This window comes from Gallinula chloropus, assembly GCF_964237585.1.
Source record: "Gallinula chloropus genome assembly, chromosome: 1".
In the NCBI taxonomy this organism is placed as follows: domain Eukaryota; kingdom Metazoa; phylum Chordata; class Aves; order Gruiformes; family Rallidae; genus Gallinula; species Gallinula chloropus.
This window is the reverse complement of record NC_140085.1, coordinates 61,347,519-61,369,172: the sequence shown is the minus strand read 5'-3', so window position 1 is coordinate 61,369,172 and position 21,654 is coordinate 61,347,519. Positions and strand designations below refer to the sequence as shown.

The following is a 21,654-nucleotide window of genomic DNA, read 5'->3' as shown; positions in this document are numbered from 1 at the left end:
ACACAAAGCTTGCTAAGAAGGAGTGAAAAAACATTCAGCTAACATTTTGGCAAAGCAGACTGCATACTGATGTTTATTTTTTAGTAACTTCGAGACTAATGTACTGTAAAATGTGCAATTTTTTCTTGTCATAGTGGCAGAAGTCATGAGGGTAGGAGTAGCTGGTTTTTTTTTGCTCAGGACTAACAGGGCCTCTGTCAGTGGTTGTCCTTTACCCCATGAATATGTTGAATGTTCCTGCACTGAACTATCAACGGAAAACCTCATATCCCTGCTCAAGTGTTTTCTAACTGCCACTAACTACGCTCCTAGCTGGACAAGAAACATTTTTGAAAGGAGAATCAGAAAAGTGCGCTGTATGTAACCCTGTTATGTGAATGGCAGTCAGCAAAATTGTGTGTGACCTCAGATAAGGATCAACACTTGATACAAGCCAGGCTAAATCACAACATTGCCAAGTTTAGAGGGAAGGCAAAGGAAAATTGGCTACAGTGCTGGGTTCCAGGAGAGTGTTTCCTGGCATGAGCTGATTCAACTTGAAGGTATGTGAGGCCAATTAAATATGCACTAGCCACTTGTAAGGGGTATGCTTGTGGGAAACTGCTTTCCTAAAGGGATAAAAGGGCTATCAAGCAAAATATAGACTACATGTTGGCCATAATTAATATTTTTTGACTAGGAAACTGCTTAATAGAGTTTATTTTGGGGTGGTATTTTTAACTCTTCAGTGGTTCAATCTGTGGAATCTAGTGCAGAGATGTTGACTCACTAAGCCATCAGCAGTGAGGTAAATGGCATTTAGTTTTGCTCCAGGGAAGTATTTCTTCTTTCATCAAGTGTCACCTCTAGCATGATGTGCCTGAATAAATATAACTAGTTTCACTCACTTCAGTGGAGTCTCCTGGGACAACACAGATTATTTATGACCTGGGATGGGTCGAATACTAGTCAAAGCACAAAAATGTTACCTTCCAAGTTTAGTGCATATTGCAGGTGATGAGGACAAAAGCATTGTCCTTATTAAAGGACTGTTTCACCATGACAATCAAATTTATTGGCCCATTTTTACCTCTGTCAACTGCATTTCTTATATATTATAGTGTTCCTGTATATAGCCATAACTTGGCTCTGAAGCTCCGTTGGGGAGTATTGATGAGGTCTTTTGAGATTTCACCAAATAAGTCCTAATTTTGCTGTACTGCAGAGTAATCTAGTATCAGCGATAAGAAGGTGAGCCAAATATTCACAGATTTATTTCTGCTACATGTTGAGCAAATCAGCATTATTTTGCTGTGTTTCTTGGTTATTGAAAATACAGCAAAGGCAGGAGGCTAAGATTCAAATTTTATGAAGTCTTGTGCTCACCAATATAGACAACATTTAAGTCTAGAAATTAGAAACTGCATCGTCTGTCCTATGTTGGGGTTTTTTTAATTACTTTCTCTTACTGTATTTTGTATCTTATTCAGTTTTTGCCATATATAAATTATTGTTCTATGTTTATGGTGGCTTAAAACTCTGTGCTGATTTAAAGACAATTCACAGGTGGCAGAGCCATCATACGACCTTCATGTAATTATAAAAGCTGTTTGATTTCTGAGTACTATATATTGAGTGAGCATAGGACAAAAGTGTGATCAAAGTAATACAATAGTAATAGTAATGACAGTAAACAAAAGTACGCAGAGAATAAATAAATAATGACTAATTAGTAAATTAAAGTGATATATAATAAAAGAGCAAAATAAGCAAATGTTGTATCCTTAATGCACTGTATATACAGACCCATGTTTGTTCCACACTAAAACCTCTAAATTGAACTGAAATCAAGATACCATGTCAAAAATAACAATATGTTTGACAGTCCCTTTTTTAGTCCTTAGGAAATGTATGATACCATGATAAAATAGAACATCAAGAAAATCTAGATCTGAATACAATTTCCCTCGTCTAAAATTCAGTGCTTTTAATTTTGAACTTATATTCATGTTGCATACTTAGGAGAAAGAAAACACTGGGTTTTTTTGAAGTCTCTGTTACCCCAAGGCTTTTTAGCATAGTACACAGTACTGTTAACCGTCAGGGCACATATTCACAAAGGGGGATATTCATTATGCTGCCTGGGCCTCTGTGACAGCGTATGGAGCACGTAAAGCTCACCTTAATGGAGGTTTTGAATTATGAAAGATGCCTTTTTCCAGCTTCTATAATGGCGTAAATTTCACAGCAGCGTATAGAAAAACACCATGAAAATGACTATTTGATTAGCAATTGCAGACTGACATTTCATTTGAAAATTAGATATAACTTAACAAAATATCCCTTTTCTATGAATCACCACACTTATCTTTCCTAGGTTAAAGGCACGCTGTCGAAAAATGCAGGGCATTTTTTCCTGTGTATTAGTAAGTTCACCTCAAGACATCATCCTACAAACATTGTTCAGCATGGTTTTGCTGAAATTAATGGGACTATTTACAACTGGAAGGACTCAAATCGAAGCTCTTCTTGTCTAGAAACATCAGGCAGCAAAGAAAATTACTTTAATGGGACAATTTTGAGAATTTTCATCATTTACGATTCCTTTTTGATAACAGAACACTCTGTGTACATTTTTTTTTTCAAAGAGCAGACCCAATTTTCACTATGGGATTTGTCTGTCTTACCTATCGCTCTTTAACTTGGAGGTTGCATTTTCTTTCTTGGAACTAGTGGGGTTACGGTGGGGCTAAAGAAGGAAAGGGAAATGCTGATAGTGGTGTCACCAGTTTTATTTTCCAGTAAGGATAGTTGCTAAGGCACTGTCATGAGAGGAGAAACAACATGGCTTGTAGAAAGTCTAAGAACATCTTAGCCTGAACAAGTTTAAGCCCACGCATCTCACCCCCTAGAGAAGAGAGCGAGCCTATGGGCTGTAGGTTAAACTGCATGGAGAATGAATGCATTACTCATCGTTCACACTGATGCTGACAGAGAAATCTTCTGTGGGAGACTCGGGGATTTGGGAGCATTGGTCTGTGGGAGAAGTGGCTTAGCTTCTGGCTTATGTGGGGTAAGTAGCTCACTGGCTAGGGTACCAGCCAAGAAAAGAGAAGTGTCCAGAGCTCTACTCACAAGCCTATTTCAATTTTTCATACTGTTTTCATACTGTTTCATCTAAAATGGTAGGAAGTCAATTTGCTGGCCTGTGAGGGTGTTTTATCTACAGTTTAATTCTTACACATTCTCATTCCATGAGTCTGCTCTGATGCAAAGTGTGCCCTGATGTGGAGAGCTTCCAAGGGATCTAGAGCAATGCCTGTCCCAGAGGGTAAAGGGCATATTGGAATTCAACATTTTAGCAATATGGATATTACTGAATTCAACATTTAAGTAATATGGTGACCCTTCAGAAATGGAGAAAAAAGAAAAACAATGAGATCTGTAGTCTTTTGCCCAGCATGAATTTAGACTCATGGCAAGGACCACACCTTCACATCTATGACTTGCTACAAACAGTTATTTTAGGTTACAACAAGATCAGAACAGTTTGGTCTATTTCTCTAATGTGAGAATATGCAGTGTATCTTTGTCTACTGCAATACTTCATGGAAGTATGTTGTGATGAACTTTTCATCCAGATTTGTCCTCCTTTGACCTCCTTTCACCTGAGAACTGCTGATTTAAGCATTTTAAGACAGTTTTATAACATGCAGTTTCTTACCTGAATTATTATCAGGGATAGAAAAAAGATAAATGACAGGAATTTATTCTTTTATGTTGGTCTGATGGCCCATGCTGGGCAGGGTAGAGGCTTATACACACTGTTTTATTTCCTTGTGGCCATTTTAGTTCTCAGTGCTGGAAACGCTTACGGCAGAACTTCAATTGAGAACAGGAAGTTCTCATACTGAATACAATGTCCGTGGAATGTTTATTTGCCGAGGGGGAAGGAAAGAAAAGGGTGAGGGGAGACTCTGTAATAAGAATATGTTAAGAGAAATCCCTCGGCAAGACACATTTTGATCATGCCTGATTTCACTGTGGACAACTCGTGTCAGTGACACATCTGCAAAAGTGTTATTTTGAGGCTGAATTCTGCCTTAATAAGCGAGGCTGAAGAATCACTTACAGCTTCAAGCTTTTTTCCTTTTTTTCTGACTGCATCATTTTGCCTAATGAAAGGACATTACCTCCCCCCGCCAATGTGGCCTCCATTGCTGCTGTAATGTATCTGTGGATACATTTATCACTGCTGCTCTCAATGAACAGGTCCAAAGCAGCTACAGAGAATTTATTTGCTGATTACTCACCTGCTCTTAAAGTGGCTCCAAATAAAGTGAAATGGCAGGCACACTGGCTCTTGGAAGCTCTTTCCAACTATAAAAGGAATTCTGTGTGTTCTCTGCAGTGCTCAAGCTGCTTTACAGATGCACCATATTTAATTAGATTAGTTTTAATTAGCCTGCAGATGCAAAGTTGCATCTGTGTATCACTATTAGCCTGTTTCAAGGCACTTTCAGCCAGTAACAAACCACCATCTCATTTGCATACATTTAAATGTGTTAACCTTTTGCTTGCTGGAGTAATCGCTGCGGGAGAACATACAGAACTTAGAGATTAATATGTGTTGTTATTGTCATGTGGCACCATATGCCTAAAGTGAAGTAGCCTAAGAGACAATCATGCACGGGAAGAAAAAAGGAAATTGAGCTGAAGAATTAATTCACCCTTGAATAAATCTTTCCGAGAATTCCATTTATACTTATTTAAATTCCTTTAGAGTTCTTATTTTCCAAGGCAATTTTTGCAAGCTTTGGACTTTATTGATTGCTCTTTTACCCTTAATGTTTGTTTTCTTTATGATCTTTCCATTTTTATTTCTTCATGCTTCACAGAGCCCATTTTCTCTTGCTGCCTCTCCCTTTCTATTCGGCGCTTAACTCAGTTCTGAGGAGATGGAGGATTAATTGTTCATTACTGGTGATGCTACAGGTCTGGAAGAATTGTCGATTAGCTATTGCAAAGTTCTTATTAAGAGAGAGCACAGCCGCTTCTTTAGTTAATGTCAGAGTACTTGTAAGTACTCTGGAACAGGGAACCTGGGACAGAAACCTTACTGGACAGAAGTCATCAGGACCACAGCCATTGATTTCAGCAGACTGACTTCTAATTCCAGAAGTGATTATTCTTCCTATGCTGAGTTATGGTATTCCCTTTTAATTTTTATTTTTCTATTCTGGCCAGACTTGGGGTTAATCACTTCAAGTTTGATTGTATTTAGTGAGAGAGAGAGAAGCAGGAACTCTGCTGTGTACTTTTAATTTTAAAATTTGATCATTTTTTCGCTCTCTTTGCTTGGTAGCAATGAAATTAATCCAATGAAAAGAATGGAGTTTAATTAAATGATTTTAATAAGTGGGATAGACTTCTGAGCGACAAGGAGATGCAGTGGTTGTTAAATAGCAGTAAGAAAATGTGTCCATGTAGAGCAGCTGCTAAGGTTTACTGTAAATACTGGAGCAAAATATTACTAGAATGGAAGTACGCCTGTCTCAGGACAAAGGCATGCACTGGTCATGGGGTTAGATTGACCACTTTCAATTTTCAGTGACATTCTTTGTGATCCTAAAAGCAAGTCACAAGTCACCCTCTCCTGTCTTTCCTTCTTTAAGAGGAAAACAGTACTTTTCTTTGACTATGCCAATTGGCATATCATCATTCCAAACTCAATTCAGAGGTGTAAAATGAACATGGTGTGTTGTCAAACACAGGACTGTAGGTGCAAGTCTAGCACAGAACTTGAGTCAGACCCTGATGATCATTTACTGCAGCAAAGTCAAACCAGAATGTCAAATAATTGATCTTCAGTGCTGGTGTAAGGTTCCATATCCTACCCTCTTCCCAATGAATAGAAGAAGAGGGTAACATTTCATCATTGAGTTTTCAATATGCCCTTACAAGGATGCTTCACCTCATGGAGGAATCTGGGCTGGATGTACCTGCTGGCTCAGTCTGTGCTGAGCGCGTGCAGTGTCAATAGGACACTTCAGAAGGAGATGGAGGAAAAGGATGCTCTTTCTGTGAATTGAGCTCATACCAGTGCACCCCATAAGGGATCTAAGTGCCTAGAATGTGCCTGGTTTTCATTTGGGCACTGCAAGGCAAAAATGACACCTACTGCAGATAATCAAAGGTGGACTCTAGTACCAAGAGAGAGGATTTATTTCTTTCTGTCATATCCAGGACAAATGTCTGACATAATTTGAGAAAAGCTTGCAGCCTGCGTTCAGTATTACACGCCTGGACTTCAAACTCAGCACAGGTGGGAGTCAAGGGGTCTCAGAACGATAAAAAGCCTCCCAGGCTGGCTGTTCAGCAGAAAGCCGGATACAGGGTTTAAGATGGAGGGTTTTCATCTGAAACCCTTAGCTCGTGTCTCAGAGCAGCAGACTGGTTCACCTGTCTGCTTAACACTGGAGAATGAAAATTCCCCTTCAAAGCACGGATGCCTACAGCCCTTCTTTTTTGGAGAATGGGAGTAGGTGTAGAACAAGCCTGTGTCTTCTGATACTACACTGATCGCACAGCTCGCCACTTTTTATATATTAATCTGAAAGTTGGAGTGCCTCACCAGGAAAGGGAGAGACTTAGATTAAATTCCTTCATCAAGGCAGAAGCTCTAATGTATGACAGCACTTCTAACTCATGCTGAAGTCATGGCATTGTGTAGGAAATAATAAAGGCCAAAATGAGAGGGAGGAACAGATTACTGATTCCCAGTTCTCAATGTTGCTAAATTTTAGAATAAGCTACGATCACATAATAAAATGCAGAACCAATGCAAAGAGTCTTCTTTTTTTGTGGTTCCTCCCGTGCCCCAAAGCTTGCATGTGGCACATACTTCACCTCTACTTTATGTCAGGTTTTAAAAAAAAGAAAGGGAGATAAAAGTAGTAAATGAGATTTTCAGGGAGAGTTGCTGTCTGCAGAGGCAAACTGATAATAGTTGCTTTTGCTGATAGCCAATAAGATTAACAGGACAAAGAAAACATTGGGACAAACTGCCTGTATTAATCCACACCATACAATAATGTTTTGTTCTGTCCTTCAGGATGATATGTGTCCTTATAAAACAGTCCCTTCCAGGCTTCTTTTGGATCCACATTGTCCCCTAAGCTAAAGCTATCGACTTTGGGTTACAGCTGTAACACACACATGGTCCAGCTGAATATAGGGCCTGACTCGAGCTCATAAATTAATTACTCAGGACAATTAGCAGAAGAAAGAAGCACAACATGAGAGAAAACATATCACAGGCATGTTAAATTAATACTTTCTAACATTGCTAGGTAGGCAAAGTGAGAAGCAGAGCAACAGTGAGAAGTGTGTTATATTTGTACCTTATAGAAGTACAGAAGAAGGATGGGAGAAACAATTTGCAGCTAGGTTGTAAGAAATGTGGATCAAGAGATTAAATTTAGTCTACAGCTTTTTAATTCCACAGACCTGAAGATTTATATGTCTACATCAACCATATAGTTTTGATGTAGATTTCAAAATACTAGCATGAAGTTCTAGACATGTATGTGCAATGGTTGTGTTTGTGGTTCCATCAGCAAACTGACTGCTTTTCCAAGACACACAGCTTCCCTGGGCTTGTACAGGTAGCTTTTTAGTGCCTCCTCAGAGCAGTTTTAACTTCTTCCAGACCAAGCAAGAAGTAAGGAAAACTTAAATGCCTGGTATTCACACAAGCATTTTGGAAAGAATTGTGACCTTACCTCAATGGAACAAAATTTAAACTTTTCTATTTGTGGAGATGAGAAAAAAGCCTCAGAGTTCTTGTCCTAAAAGGGATAGTCTTCCTTCTTAGGGAGCATAACTCCAGATTTGATTAGATCTATTAATGAGGTCAAATGATGCTTTTAGGCTGGTAGCTAATGTAAAACAAATCTATTTATCACTTTGGCAGTGGTTCCTGCAACAAAGTTAATAACCATTACAGCATTTATAGTTAGCCAATCAGGAACGGTGCTTTTTGTGCAAAAAGGTAGAAGTTAGTAATCAATCATCATCATCCTCATCATAATAGTGCTGCTAAATGAGCTTCTGAAAAAGAAGAGCAACATGGCTATTAACCTTAACGGTACCTTGAAAATAGATTTCTTCCTACAGAGGCCACTACTGATATGTGGGTTGCAGCCTTGATAGCTTCTTGCAGAATAAAGGAGGTCGAAATACTAGGCAAGGGCACAACCCATATTTAGATTCTTTGCTTCAGTCTTTTAAAATAAAACCAAACACTTAAAAAGAGAAAGGTCAAAACCTGCCATTTTTTTAAGTAGTGGGTGGAAACAACATTTTGTCCAAGGGACTTGAATTGTGTAAAGCCATTGAATAATCAAATTATTAATTTCTTTTTTCTGTATTAGCAGTATGTGTCTAATAACATACAGATATCACTAAACTGTGTTTTTGACATCTTCTGATACACATCTTCATAGTGACACTGATGTCCAGAACAGAACAGGCTGCTGCAAAAGCTGTTGGACGCATTCATGCCAGTGGTGTTTTCTGGGGAAATTTGGCTCCTGGAAGGAGTGAGGATAGTTATCTTCCAGGTGCTTGTTGAGGCAGAGGTAAGGTGTGCCATGGGGATGGCTCTCTCTTTCCATCCCAGGCTGATGGTACATGTTCCCTCCAAATTCTCAAAGCTGACACAAGTAACCTGACCGGCAACTCTACTTAATAGGTAGAGGTTGTGAAAACATTTTAGGTAGAATTCCTGGGGCAAGGCTGTAAGCAGTCAGTCCTTCAGCACAGCCACCCCAGACAGTCTGGCAGACTACACACTGCAGAATAACTCACCTAGCTGCCCTGGCCTGCTGGGTATGCATCATAAACCAGCTCAGCAGAGCCTGCACTGTTATGTCCCCAGTCTGACAACCCAGTGTCACCCATACAACATTCTTAAACCACCTGCAACACTGCCAGTTTTCTCTCTGCCCTTTCCCAAACGGAGCAGAGTGCTGCACAGAGGACAGGGTTTCCTGCCAGGAATGCTCTGCTGCATACCCCTGCACAACTCAACCAGTACACAATTCCAGGTCCCTTGGGAAAATCCATACATACAGTCCTGTCCAGCCTTGCTTAGTCCCACTGTGGAATAGCACAGCCAGTCTCAACACCTGCATCCTGATCTGCTGTGCTCTCTGACTGACAGGTGGTATGAACCCTTGCCTGTACAACGCACCCAGTAAGCCATTGCTGTTGCTGGTCATGAACCATGACCGGGATTACGTAGCAATACCAGGATTACCTAGCAATCTGGTTTCATCCATTCTGGAGAGGACACCAAACCAATGAAGTGTATCTTATTGATGATTTCTGTGAACATGCATGGCTTATGAAGGTTGTAAGTATTATGTAATGTATTATAGGGCCATTCTTGGTCTTACAGACACCCTGGAACCAAAGGTGACAGACCACATGGGATGTTTCAGCTGTGGTGACTAGGGATAGGGTTTGGCATGAGAATGCTTGCAATACACCCACCTATGCAAGCAATAGACAAGACTCTGTGGCCTGAAGAATTATTGAATGTACCAAATTTTTATTTGGGGCATTTCTATTAAAAGGAACCTGGAACACCAGAGTAAGCCATGGTAGAAATCTGGTTTGCCTGAGGCTAACTGCTATTGCTTCAATAATGCAGTCAGCTCTGGCACTCCTTTTAAAGGGTCTGGGCCACAGAGAATCTCCTGGTTTTCTGTGTCCTTTGTTTCAGGGCCCAATCTTGGCCAAAGCCTTGGCCATTGGTGAGATATGGAGGTGCCAGGTTGGTTGTGTGGATTCCCTCCAAAAAGAGGGAGTTTCTGTGCTAAGTGGACAGGATCCTAGGAGAAAGTTGTTGAGATGATAGAAAAGGTATTTAGCAAGGGTTGTGCATAAGGGACTGGTAGGTGATGTGCTTGGGCAGACTGGATCTGGTAGTGTATAAATGTGGTGCATTCTTGTAGGCTGATGGGTGGACAAGGACACAGGTCTTAGGACCAGTCAGATAGACCGAAATGGGTATGTGCCCACCACACAGGCTTGGGACTTTACTCTCTAAAGCCTCTCCAGTGAGACTGTCTTTTTATGTCATCTGTGTGCAATGTCTAATCTGGTGAGGCGTTCCTGCTGAGTCGGTGCCCTTAGGCACTACCCACACACAAACGAATGTCTATTAATAATGATAATATTTAATGAAAGAATCTTGTTCAAAGTTTTATCTGTACATTTAAAGTAACAAGCAGATATTCAGTTGATTTCACTGGGTACACAGCAAAATTAATTTGCTTTTGCAGATACATTACTGGCACAGAAATATGGCTTCTCATGTGCATAGTTGCTGGCTGTGTACTGCAGTTGACCTTACGTACAGTAGAAAGATTTTCTAAAAGCTTTATTTCTAGCTGGAAGTAGGTTGGGTTTTTGTTTCCTCATTTTTATAACTGATTTATCACTACTACAGCTATGCAAATAGGGGTATTTTTTAAATCATTCTGGATATTAAAAATAGGAAAAAGTTCTCAAACCTATTAGAAATTAGACTTAGTCACTGCTTACCATATTTAAGCATGCAAATGCTTTCCTGTTGAAGCAATTTAAAAAATGAAAATCACCAACAAAGGCTTTTTATGTCCAAAAGTAATAATCAATTCTAGAAATTAATAGTTCCCATGATTCTTAACTGCAGACTACATATGTTTCTTGAATAAGTGGATGTCAGACACGATGCATATATATGTATATATGTGTGAGTGTGTGTCTATAGATATATATGTGTGTTTGTGTATATATATATGTATATGTAGTATATTCTATATTGTAGGTGAGTCTTTTTAGCCTGTCTTTATCTTGCCTATCAGAGAGGGGAAAAACAGGTTAGTCCTGAGCCTTTTCAAGGGCTGGATAAAAGAGGTTATATGAAGCTGCTTAGTATCTGTTCAGAGACAACAATATGACTCTACTGGACTGTGAGATGGATAGAGGCAAAAGATCAAGTCCAGAAAGGATTTATTTACATATGAGTTAGAAATACTTTATATTTTGACATTTGGTCTTGTTTCACATGGAGAGACAGTAAATTTCACTGAGAATTCACCAAAAGTTTTAATAAGGTACGAAATCAAAATCTGAACTGGCAGCAAGGCTGAGGAACAGGAGGATTGTTTGAGTGGGTGCATTCATCAGTTTGGTATGTATGACAAGTAACTTCTGTTTGCCCTGTGCTATCCCATACTTTGGTGCTTTGTCTTAGTGTGTGAACTCTGGATACAATATTGCTGGTTAGATAATAAAAGGGCAATAGTCAGATTAAAGCTTTAAATAAGAAGTGAAAAATTATCGGAGTAGCACATCGTGACAAACGAAACTTTGGTCTGTTTATGCTACAGCTCTGTAGAGATAAACAAATTTAAGTTTTAAGGTTCCAAACACTCTGCAAGCCTGGAACATTTTCAGAGCTCGGCATGTCATTACGCTCTCTGTGGGACAGTAATTACTCTGCTGACAGTAACACTCCAGGTTAGGAAGTCCCGTCTTTCAGTCCTCCTAGTCAGCAGCATCACTGTTTCGTATGAAACAGCCATGCAGAAAATCTGGAAGTGGTCCTCTGACATACTGCCTGGGAAGAAGGGAAGTGCAGGGGGTGCCCAAAGGGCTGAGCGAGGCTCCTGGCGCTGCAGTAGCTGAGGTGCCAGTGAGACATGTCAGAAAGATTACAGCCTTGAGGGGCCTAGCACAAGGACCCAGGGCACCTCTGATGTATGTTTGGATCTGGTGTCACACAGGGTGCTCAACGCTGTGCTGGAGGGGTTCCTTCTGGGTGTGAGTTTCCAGTGCCTCTGTACTACCAGGAGCTACACAGCACGTGAGCACCCTAGGGTAACACTTGAAGTGTTTCCTTTGGTGGGATCTGAGGTTGACACTGCAGCCCAGGGCTGATCTCTGCTGCGCACTTCCTTGCAACGTGCACATGGCATCCTCCAGCACCTGGCTCCCTACACCTGCGCAGTGCGTGCCTAGGATCTGCAGCCTACACGAACCTTGCTCCTGGCAAAGATGTAGCAGGGACTTGTGGTGCTGGAAACATGCTCACAGCAAATGAAGCCCCTCTTGTTTACTGTGCACAGCACCAGTCAATAATCTGACTGGTGACTTCTATATGATGCCAACCTAAGTAATTTTATTCTGTGTGTACTAATGTCCACATTTCTGCAGCTCAGATGTAAGACATATTGTGGTCTACTGATGAAAAGTGCTATATATGAGGCATTTTTATTTGAGACCTTCTAAATGCATATGAAATCTCACTGAGGAAGGAAGCTGATTGTTATTTTCAATGGGAACTTAGTGTATTACTCTGGTGTTGTTAATTCTTTTAATAGTAACTGTTCTTTAAACCTTTGCTCATCATGTAATAGCATTCTGTGTTAAGTCTGCATATGTTAACAAACCATTGGCTTAAAGATACACAGTTTCTGTAAGTTTATCTTGTCAGAATTCACAGTTCAGTTCCTTTTCTAAAGGACTTAACTCCTGCGTAATATTTTTATAAAAAATTCTGCCGAATTAGCTTGTCCTTCCTTGGCAATGGAGTTTTTATGTCATTTTGGAACGTATAAAATTCAACATGCTCTATGCATGACTAATTCTGATATGCAAGAAATGTGATTCCTGTTTTGAAAATTGAAATACAACCCTTGCTCTCACATTTGCAGGGCAAACCTTGAAAATGTGACACAAATAACATTTCTAGGTGTTCAAAAATTGAGAAAGAAGAAGATAAAACAAAGCCAGTGTTGCATACAATGAATGAAATCAGTTAAGAAAATCAAATTTATCTAGACATAATTGATTTTTTTTCCCATCAGTTTCATTACTTTTGAGTCTGATTCTCTTGACTTCTGAGTCCTGGGATTGACATGACTGGAGTATTTTGTCCCCTTGAAAATTACAGTTCCAAGTCAGAAGGAGTCGCACAACTTTATTGTTGGGGTTTTTTTTTTCCCCTTCAGACTATCCATCAGTTTTGAAGTGCAACATATTGTTTATGTCACAGGAAATGCGAAAAGTGTTTTTAACCACAAAATACAATTGTCCACATGATGGAAAGCAGTCATCTCGAGCTTCTACAGATTTGCTCGTCAGCATTGAATATTAGCCCCCTGGGTAATTTTGTCCCTTCTCAGGAAAGTATTTGGCCTCAGCTGGTGTTAGTACATAGAGTTATTGGAAAGCCTTCAGCAAACCTGTCAGGTTTCCAGGTCTGGTTGGAGGCTCCAGCTTTCTTCATCCTCCCCAGCTGCTCAATGTGCCCAGGGCTTTCTCTGGCAATTATCTAGATCCTAAATTAATTTATTTTATTTTAAAAGCTTTATGGCAGCAGGTATATGAACTGATAGGAAACATCAGTCTAAAAATATTATCTACATGGTTAGAAAGCTTCTTCCACCGAAGTCTTTCCTTTCTGTACTGTTTTCTGACCTAGAGGCTTTACCAGAAGAGGGAGGCTGGTTTATTTGTCACTCTGGCCAATGTAGGGGTACTTCACAAGGGACATGCTAGACAACAGGGACTTGGGCTGCTGGTTGCTCCTCTGGGACACGACAAGTAGGGGAATATCATTCTTTCTTAGAGGGCAGTGGAAGAACCGGCTGTATTTGCTGGAGGACAGGGAGCCGGGAGGGCAGAGAGCTGTGAGAGGGTGAGAGGAGAGCCAGCAGTCCCTCAGAAGTACAGCTCTGCTAGTAAGGGCAGACAACATAAGAGACCACAGGAGGGACCTTCCTGAGGAGCCATGTGGCCGCCGAGCACGCTATGCAAGAGTGGTTCAGCTGAAAGTGAGCCTAGGAGAGTGGCCTCAAGTGGCAGTGACACAGCCACCAAAGGCTGTGTCTGTCTTAACTCTCTTCTTCTCATATTTCTTCATTTTGATTTTGTAGGGAAAGGGCAGGTTAAGAGAGAAGCTATTTTCATTTTAGCATTTATGTGGTGAAACCTGCCAGTTAAGCTTGAAGGCTTTTGCAATCTCTCTGAGGTACTTCTTTCAAGAAGGAGATATCTCAGCAGCTTCACTTCCTCCCTCTGGCTGCTTCATCATCCCATTTCACCTGGAATCTCTCCTGCCTTGCTTTCTACTCACTGTGTCTTGAAAGATGAGGGGCAGAGGATCTGATGAGAATGAGCAGCAAGAAGCTGGGGGCGAGAGGGAGCAAAACATGTCGGAAGGAAGGAGAGAGTGATAGCAACAGACAGAAATAGTTCTGCTCTGCAGAAATAAGATGTGCTGTTGGGTGTGTGTATTTTACCATAAGAGAGAACCCTAAAGGGTGAATTAATAACAGCAATAATAAACATAAATTACCTGCAAATTCTACTGGTAGGCATGGGTTTGCCTTCAGGTAAATATTTCAGTAATTTTATGCATTTTGACTTAGAACTTTGGGAGCAAGCATACAGCAGGCACATAAGATTCTCAAGCAGACCAAGCACCTTGGCTAAATTTGTAGCCATATCTGGGACTACTGCTAAATTCAATGTCAGTTTATTTGCAAAGACTGGAATGTTCAGTCCTACAGAGTTTGCATAATTTTGCATAATAATGTCTAACAAAGAAGCAACAAGCAGGAGTATCTTCAATGAATGAAGCCCATCTGATCAGTGCACTTTCACAGACTGTTTTGCATGTGGGGAACTTTCACTGTCAAAACACTCATCTCTTAGCTCAGTTAAACCTTCAGTAACTTCCATAAACTATTCATAGACATAGTCTTATGCAACTGCACATGCTCAAAAGAATAGGCAAGGGAGGAGACATGTCAACATGAGAGCATCCGTTAAGATATTTAGTAGCAGTTCCTTCCAGTGATGGGTCAAAGGTAGCACCATTAATGTGACCCACATAAAAAATACGTGATGAATGTAAGAAAGTTAAAATAATGTTTTGCAAACATGATGTTAAACCAAGGGATGATACGTAAGAGTGTTCAGAGTGGAAATGTAGCTGTATAGGCCTGCAAGATACTATTTAAATCACATCAGTATTTATAAGTTGGCAGTTTTTCTCTTCCTCTTTCTCAAGTCATGTTACCAGGTATCAGCATTTCCTTTTCTTTGCATTGATCACCTTTGTATTCCTTCTGCTGTGAATAGTGGTATCCATTACCTGGGTCCTTGCTCGCAGTACACTTTCTTTAAGTGACTTATAATGAAAGTCAAATTGATTCCAAGAACGTGGCTCCTGGGGAGTTTCTATACAGAAAGTCTGAATATGGATACATATGGGATTTGCTTCCTGATTAGAAGCTGTACGTGCAGAAAGCTATGGTTTAGTAAATGAAAACTCCCAGTTCTCTCATGTTCAGGCTAGCAGAGCTTTGGTTTAATGCAATGCATTTCACATTCAACTATTTGGCAGTTGCACCTTCCTGTTAAGTATCGTAGCCCCCCTGAAACATAGATTATTAATGTTTATCAATTCTGACATGCCACAGGCCTCCTTTGCAGAATAATATGGCAGTTGCCATCAGCTGATAGTCCTTCGTTGCCACAGTTTAAATGGGGCTGCTTAATTGCTTAATTGGAAGTTGTCAGTGGGCAGAGATTTTGCTATGGAAGTCTTCACTTTATAATTCAGGTCCTCTCTTTGGTTCTTCCTTGACCTTCCCTCTCTTTGGATTCTAAGTTAATAAGGTTTCCTCTGACATTGCAGATGGAAAGGAAATTATTAGGATAAAGGATTTTGCTCCTTTTTACAGACTGTAGCACTTTGATGCTGTTGCACATTTTGTGACTTGCCTCTTACTGTCCTTCCACTGGAGTCAAATGTCCTCCAAGGCATTTGATTATTTTAGATCATCTAATGTGAATGTCAGTTTTAGACCCAAGGCCTGTACCTCTCTAAGCATTTTGTGTAAGGCCAAGTAAGGAAATCTTTATATAAAGGGCATAATTTTTAAATTGAATAACTCTGTAATACATCTTTACTTTTGAATCTAGCATATTCAGTGGAATAAGATTTAATGACAAGTTGGGACATAAGCTACATTTTAGTGCAGTGAAGTAGAAACAAAACAGTAGAGTAAAGCAGTTGATTGAACACTCAGCCCCATATTGCAAACTTTGTGGATGAATGCTTTGGATTATGTTTGCTCCTGTGGGCCAAGTGCCTTCTGTGGTGGAGCACCATTAGGTGAACTCTGGGATCATATGTTCCCGTTGGGTCCATCATGTCCTCTCAGACTGCCACACAACGTGAGTCCAAGCATGGTGTATGGGTGAGGTCTGGAGATCTGCCTCATAAATGCACTCCTAACTGCAAACTAAAATGATAATGTAAGTGCATCACAGCTGCTGCATTTGTGAATGCCAGAAATTAATCAAATGACCCACAACATGCACACAACCCTGGCTGGCATTAGTGGTAGGAAGCAACAGGGAGGGATAATAGAGCTTACAATTCCTTTAGCCACATTCATATCTGACTGCAGTTCAGCATGAGTGAAGGACACAAAATCAGTACCCAAAATGCTTCAATTATCAACACAATCCTAGAACTTACTGATTTCAGTGCCCTGCTATTGCTCGGGGGTAAGCCACATGTTTAATTTTCTTTACACTCTCCTTTTACAGATCAGCTCCATTCCTGCATTTCTAAGTGAAGTCCTAGAGCATACCCTGTTTGGATTGGATCAATAAGACTAATTCAAGACTTTATTTACTAACTATGCTACACAACAGATCCCCTCCATATAGATTTAAGAGCCTTGTAGAATCAATCACTGAATCACGTAGCGACTCATGACAGCTTCTTCAAAGTCCGTATTCTGTATTTACCCACAGGAGCAGAACAAAGAAAATAGCACTGAAATACCAGAAAGTTCACACACACATATTAATTATCCTCAAACCAATAGCTTTTCCTTGATCACATAGGTAGGTATTGCTTGTTTCAAAGCACCCCCTTGTGCAGGCACCCGGTAAGACAAGTTGTACAAGAAGCTTCTGGCTTCCTGACACCTCAGTCGCTTGGTCAGGATCTGCATTTTTCACGTCCCCCACCTTACCTCATCTGCCACAGGGGTCTTTTGCTCAATGGGTCATGTACAAAGACCTCCTGAGGTTACAAACTGCACTGCTGGACCTGATCAAACTGGTTTAATATAGGTGGAGGTAGTCTCCAAACTGTAGATCCCTTTTGTTTTCCACTTAAATTCTTTATTTAAATAAATTTAAACCAAATTATTTTAAAATCTTGCGTAACTGTGGGTAAGGCCCAACTGGAATTAACCAATACGAATCTCTACAGTGAGCCACTGTGCTGAACCAAGGAAGTTCATATACTGTCGGTAAGGTTTTTATAGATATTGTTCACAGTCTTCAAAATGGCTGAAAAATTAGGGGCTGTAGGCTTGAGTGACCCCTGACATTAGTAATTTCATTCTGGTCTGTCCATCCTGAGATGATTTTACAGAAAATTGATTTTTTAAAATCCTACCTTTTTCACAAATTCAAGCTCTTCTGCATCATCATGAATTGGGGAGCACAAATATGAAAACCCTAAAAGTCTTTAGTAATTTTGGAAAATCTTGTCTCTATTATGTAAAATTATTAACATTTTAAATTATTTAAATAGTGCCTTTGAAAGGAAACAAACATCACTTCAAAGACAGCAGTGACTGTGCATTTCACTTGCCTGAAGTCTACCTTGTACATCCACTGACTGGGCAATCCCTGTCAGTGGCAATGTTTGGATGAACTATGTCCTTGACAGAGAGACTACAGTTCTATTAGGAAAAAAAAAAACCACCCTTCCTTTTTCCTTTTTAAGACTTGAATGTTGAAGTGGTTTTGGAAATGTCCAGATTTTTGGGTTGGCCCCATTTTTTTTCCTTTATGGCTTATGGTTTGTTTAATAAAAATGGAACCATATTTTCTTTGAAGAGATAAATAAGGAATTCTGCATAATTCTTGGTGTCTCTGTTATTAATTTCATGATCATTTAACTGCATCACAAGAGCTACTGGGTGAAATTAAATTACAAACAGATGAGAGCAGACAATGCATTATAAAAAAGAAGCTGAGGTATCTGCAAGTGTTTCAAATGCTCCCCAAGGCACCCTACATTTTTCATGCTCCAGAGAACCGAGGCAGCACTGCCAGAATACCGCTTTACACAACAGTTGCATCACAAAGGCACCTGACTTCACTACCTACACAAGCTTTTTCATCTGTAGGATGCATATGTATGTATCCTATTAACACCCACATTCCTTGTCTCCTCCATTCCTTGGCTGTCCCAGCATACCCACATTTGATGTGTTCCTCCTCTCTTCCCTCCCACGGTGCCATCCTGCTGGCAGAACCCCATCCTCTATTCTTGTCGCTCCCCATATATCGCTGGCATTGTGCTGACAAGGCAGCAAAACGAATGGGTGATAAATTTGGGCTCAGCATTTATTCCATATTGACATAACTCCCATAGATTAGCTCAGATTTAAAATATAGTGTTATATAAATACCATTTCAGATGCTAAAAGTCTAACGGACTGAGTGCACGTGTAAAGTTTAGGATTTGAGAAGAACAGGGGCTGCCTGTAAAAGGCTGGGTGGTTTCACAGTGGTGAGGGCTGGGTGAAAAAACATGTAAACATTTATGGGAGAGTCAGGTTCACTCCAAAGCATTACCACACCAGATCTGAAGACAAAACGAAATCATTAATGCATGAAATAAAGATTTTAAGTTGTGATAAGTGTGGATCTACTGCAACCTTAACTGCAGAATTGCTGCTGCTGACTCCATAAAATCCATCCCATAAACAGCTGTTAATCTGTTCACTGTTTATCTTTTAACATTCATTTGTTTAGTAATCAGTTCTCATTTGTTCTACATATGGTACAGCTTCCCTTTTATAGCAGCTGCATTTAATGAACATTTGGAGGCACAAAAAGTATTACAGAAATTATTGTTTAACTGTTCTCCTGCATTATTTTTGTATCTGTCACCAAGGACGTTTGAATATAAGTTAGAACTATGTTCTTTAAATTTAGAATAAGGAAGGTGTAGGTGCTTTGTCCTATTCCTGAACTGGTCATTTACAGTGGAAGTTCCTGTGACCATGCTTCACACTCTGCTTAGCTCCTTTAGGCAGTTAATTTTCTCTATTTATACTGCCCATTCCCTTCTGTGATTCACTGACGTCAACATGTCAAATTTGATTCACTCTTTGGTTTTGCTCAGTATCATATTAGAGGCCTTTAAGTAATGCACCAAGAGGGTGCCTCACAGCCCTGATGGACTGTGTGCATTTCAAGATTTTTAGAAAATTGCGATTTACAAGATTTAGAGTTTCATCAGATGTTCTGCTTAAATGTGGGGATCCGTGATCATTAAAGCTGATTTGCATGAAGATAATTCCCTTCTGGGGTACCTGTGTTTAAGTGTCATCTTAGTACTTTCTTCCAAAAAAATCTGACCTTTAAGAAGAACCTTTGGTCATAGTAAGAGTTCTGTGATATTTAATCATGCTTCAGCCATGTCCAGCATCGTGGGCTGAATGAAGAAATGGAACATATGCTTTTCTTTATAGGAAAGTGTAGGTGAGAATGTAGCTGTGAAGCTTTGCTAGTGTTAGGGCATGATGGTGACTGGACGTTCCTTTGTCCTTGGTCAGTCTTTACTGATGACCTTAACCTGTATCTGTTGTGAAGAATCTGTGAGTCTGTCAAGTGTGGCAGTGGGCAGAGGAGAAGAACTGGGTGGTTCGTTAAAGCTGACTGCTTGGATCAGATACTGTTCTGGAAAAGGGAAAATCCCAGTCAGTTCCACTTGCTTCAGCCACAATACCAGGTGGGTTGGGGAGATGCTTAAAGAAAGAAGTGAGTAACTGCCTAAATGTGCTGAGCATTTTACAGATTTGCACGGTATAAATATTTTTGGACATACTGTTTTCAGATGGTTGATTAATCAAAATAGCTGCAAGTGAGTTTGATATGTATCGCCAGGCATGTAAATAGATAGATGTGTTAAACTGGCATTGTGTGTTCAAATGCTGAGGCGGGAGAAATATACAAATGATGACAGGATGCTTTAGAAAGGTTTTCAGGTATTTCTGCAGGGCATTTTCTTTGAAAAAAGGCTTAGCTGTGAGAGAAATGTGCTTGTTTCTATATTTAACCTTGCTAACAGTTTACCACCTTCTTTTTGTGTGTGTTTCTTTTTTCTCTTCCAGTGCCACCTTGGGCCTTAATAGCCATAGCCATAGTTGCAGTCCTATTAATCCTTACCTGCTGCTTTTGTCTCTGTAAGAAATGCTTGTTCAAAAAGAAGAACAAGAAGAAGGGAAAGGAGAAGGGAGGGAAGAATGCTATTAACATGAAAGATGTTAAAGATTTAGGGAAAACCATGAAAGACCAGGTAAAGTATCTCTCCTTTTCTTAAACACCTGAGTTGCATTTAAAGATTTTTGTTTGATGTGTTTACAAAAAGTTCTGCTTGTGGCCTCAGTAGCAGCTCTGTGAAGAGAGAACTGATTGTCAGCATCTTCTCAGTACTATCACAAAAGATGAATCTGGGTGTGGCATGGCTAATAAAGCAACCAGCCAATTTCCCTGCTGTGTTAATAAATTGAGCAGGCTTATAATGACTCGTCTGGAAGGGGCTAGTTCATTGAGAGTATCTTGGTTGTCCCAAAAATGAAGCAAATGTGTGCAATTTTCACTGTTCTTTTTCAAGACTTTGACCAGGACCTAGTACAGTGTTTGTATATCTTTCTAGCAGTATTTCTGAGCTTACATGGTAATCAAAAGTAGCTCTGAACTCTAAATCTCTCTTTACACAAAAGCAAAAGTTCAGCAGAGAAAGAAACAGCAGTTTAGAAGAAAAAAAAATGAATAGCAGGGAAAACAAGGAAGAAGAGCATGGGATGTTCCACATTATGTTGGAAGAATCCATTTTGCACTGGAGAGGAGGAGGTTAAAGTTAACAGGTCATACCTGTAGCTATAAGCAACTGAGTAACTTGGAGGAAAAGATTAGCATAATGCCCTTTGAGCAGCATCATTTTCATAAAGGCAGAAAAACTTGTCCTTCAGATATGCTTCATGCAAGAGAAGCAGAAGGTTGAATGACCTAATGCTTAGGGTCACAGACTTGACTAATTTGTTTCTGAAAGAAATTAAAGCTTTTTTCCTAACAGGGTTTTTGTATTGTCCTTTCTGGAGCAAACTGTAGACAACAAGCAGAATGGGGAAATAAATGTGAAGTATCCATGTGTCCTTGCTGCACTGCCAGATTTCCTTAGCTGAGATGACAAAGGGCTGTATTTTTCAAACAGAAAGTACTGAAGAGATACACAGAACTGCTTTGTAAAGCCTCTTCAGTAGGAGCCAATAACTGTAAAGATATTGAATGTTCAAGTCTGTGCTCCCAAGACCTCTGGTAAAGTTGAGCTAGAGGAGTCCAAGAGCACACATCCAACCAGAGAGAGAATAAAAGCATAGTCAGGAAAGAGCAGTTCCTTCCACAAATTGAGATCTAGTGTAGCAGGGCTGAAGGCTGGTTAATTAGAAGTACAAGCCAAAGTTGGGAACTCAAGGACTAGGGCCAGCTGATGGGGAAAAAGAG

General features: G+C 40.0%; 1 protein-coding gene across 2 annotated transcripts in view; it reads left to right on the top strand.

The window, feature by feature from the left end:
- The window catches only part of SYT1 (synaptotagmin 1), a gene marked incomplete at both ends in the record, with an annotated part of 130,437 nt that overhangs the window by 15,393 nt on the left and 93,390 nt on the right, over positions 1–21,654 (top strand). For both annotated transcript variants that reach the window (XM_084272070.1, XM_084272069.1), the window contains one exon: positions 20,262–20,446. In XM_084272070.1, the coding sequence (XP_084128196.1) occupies positions 20,262–20,446 (185 nt within the window). The remainder of the gene's footprint in view (positions 1–20,261; positions 20,447–21,654) is intronic.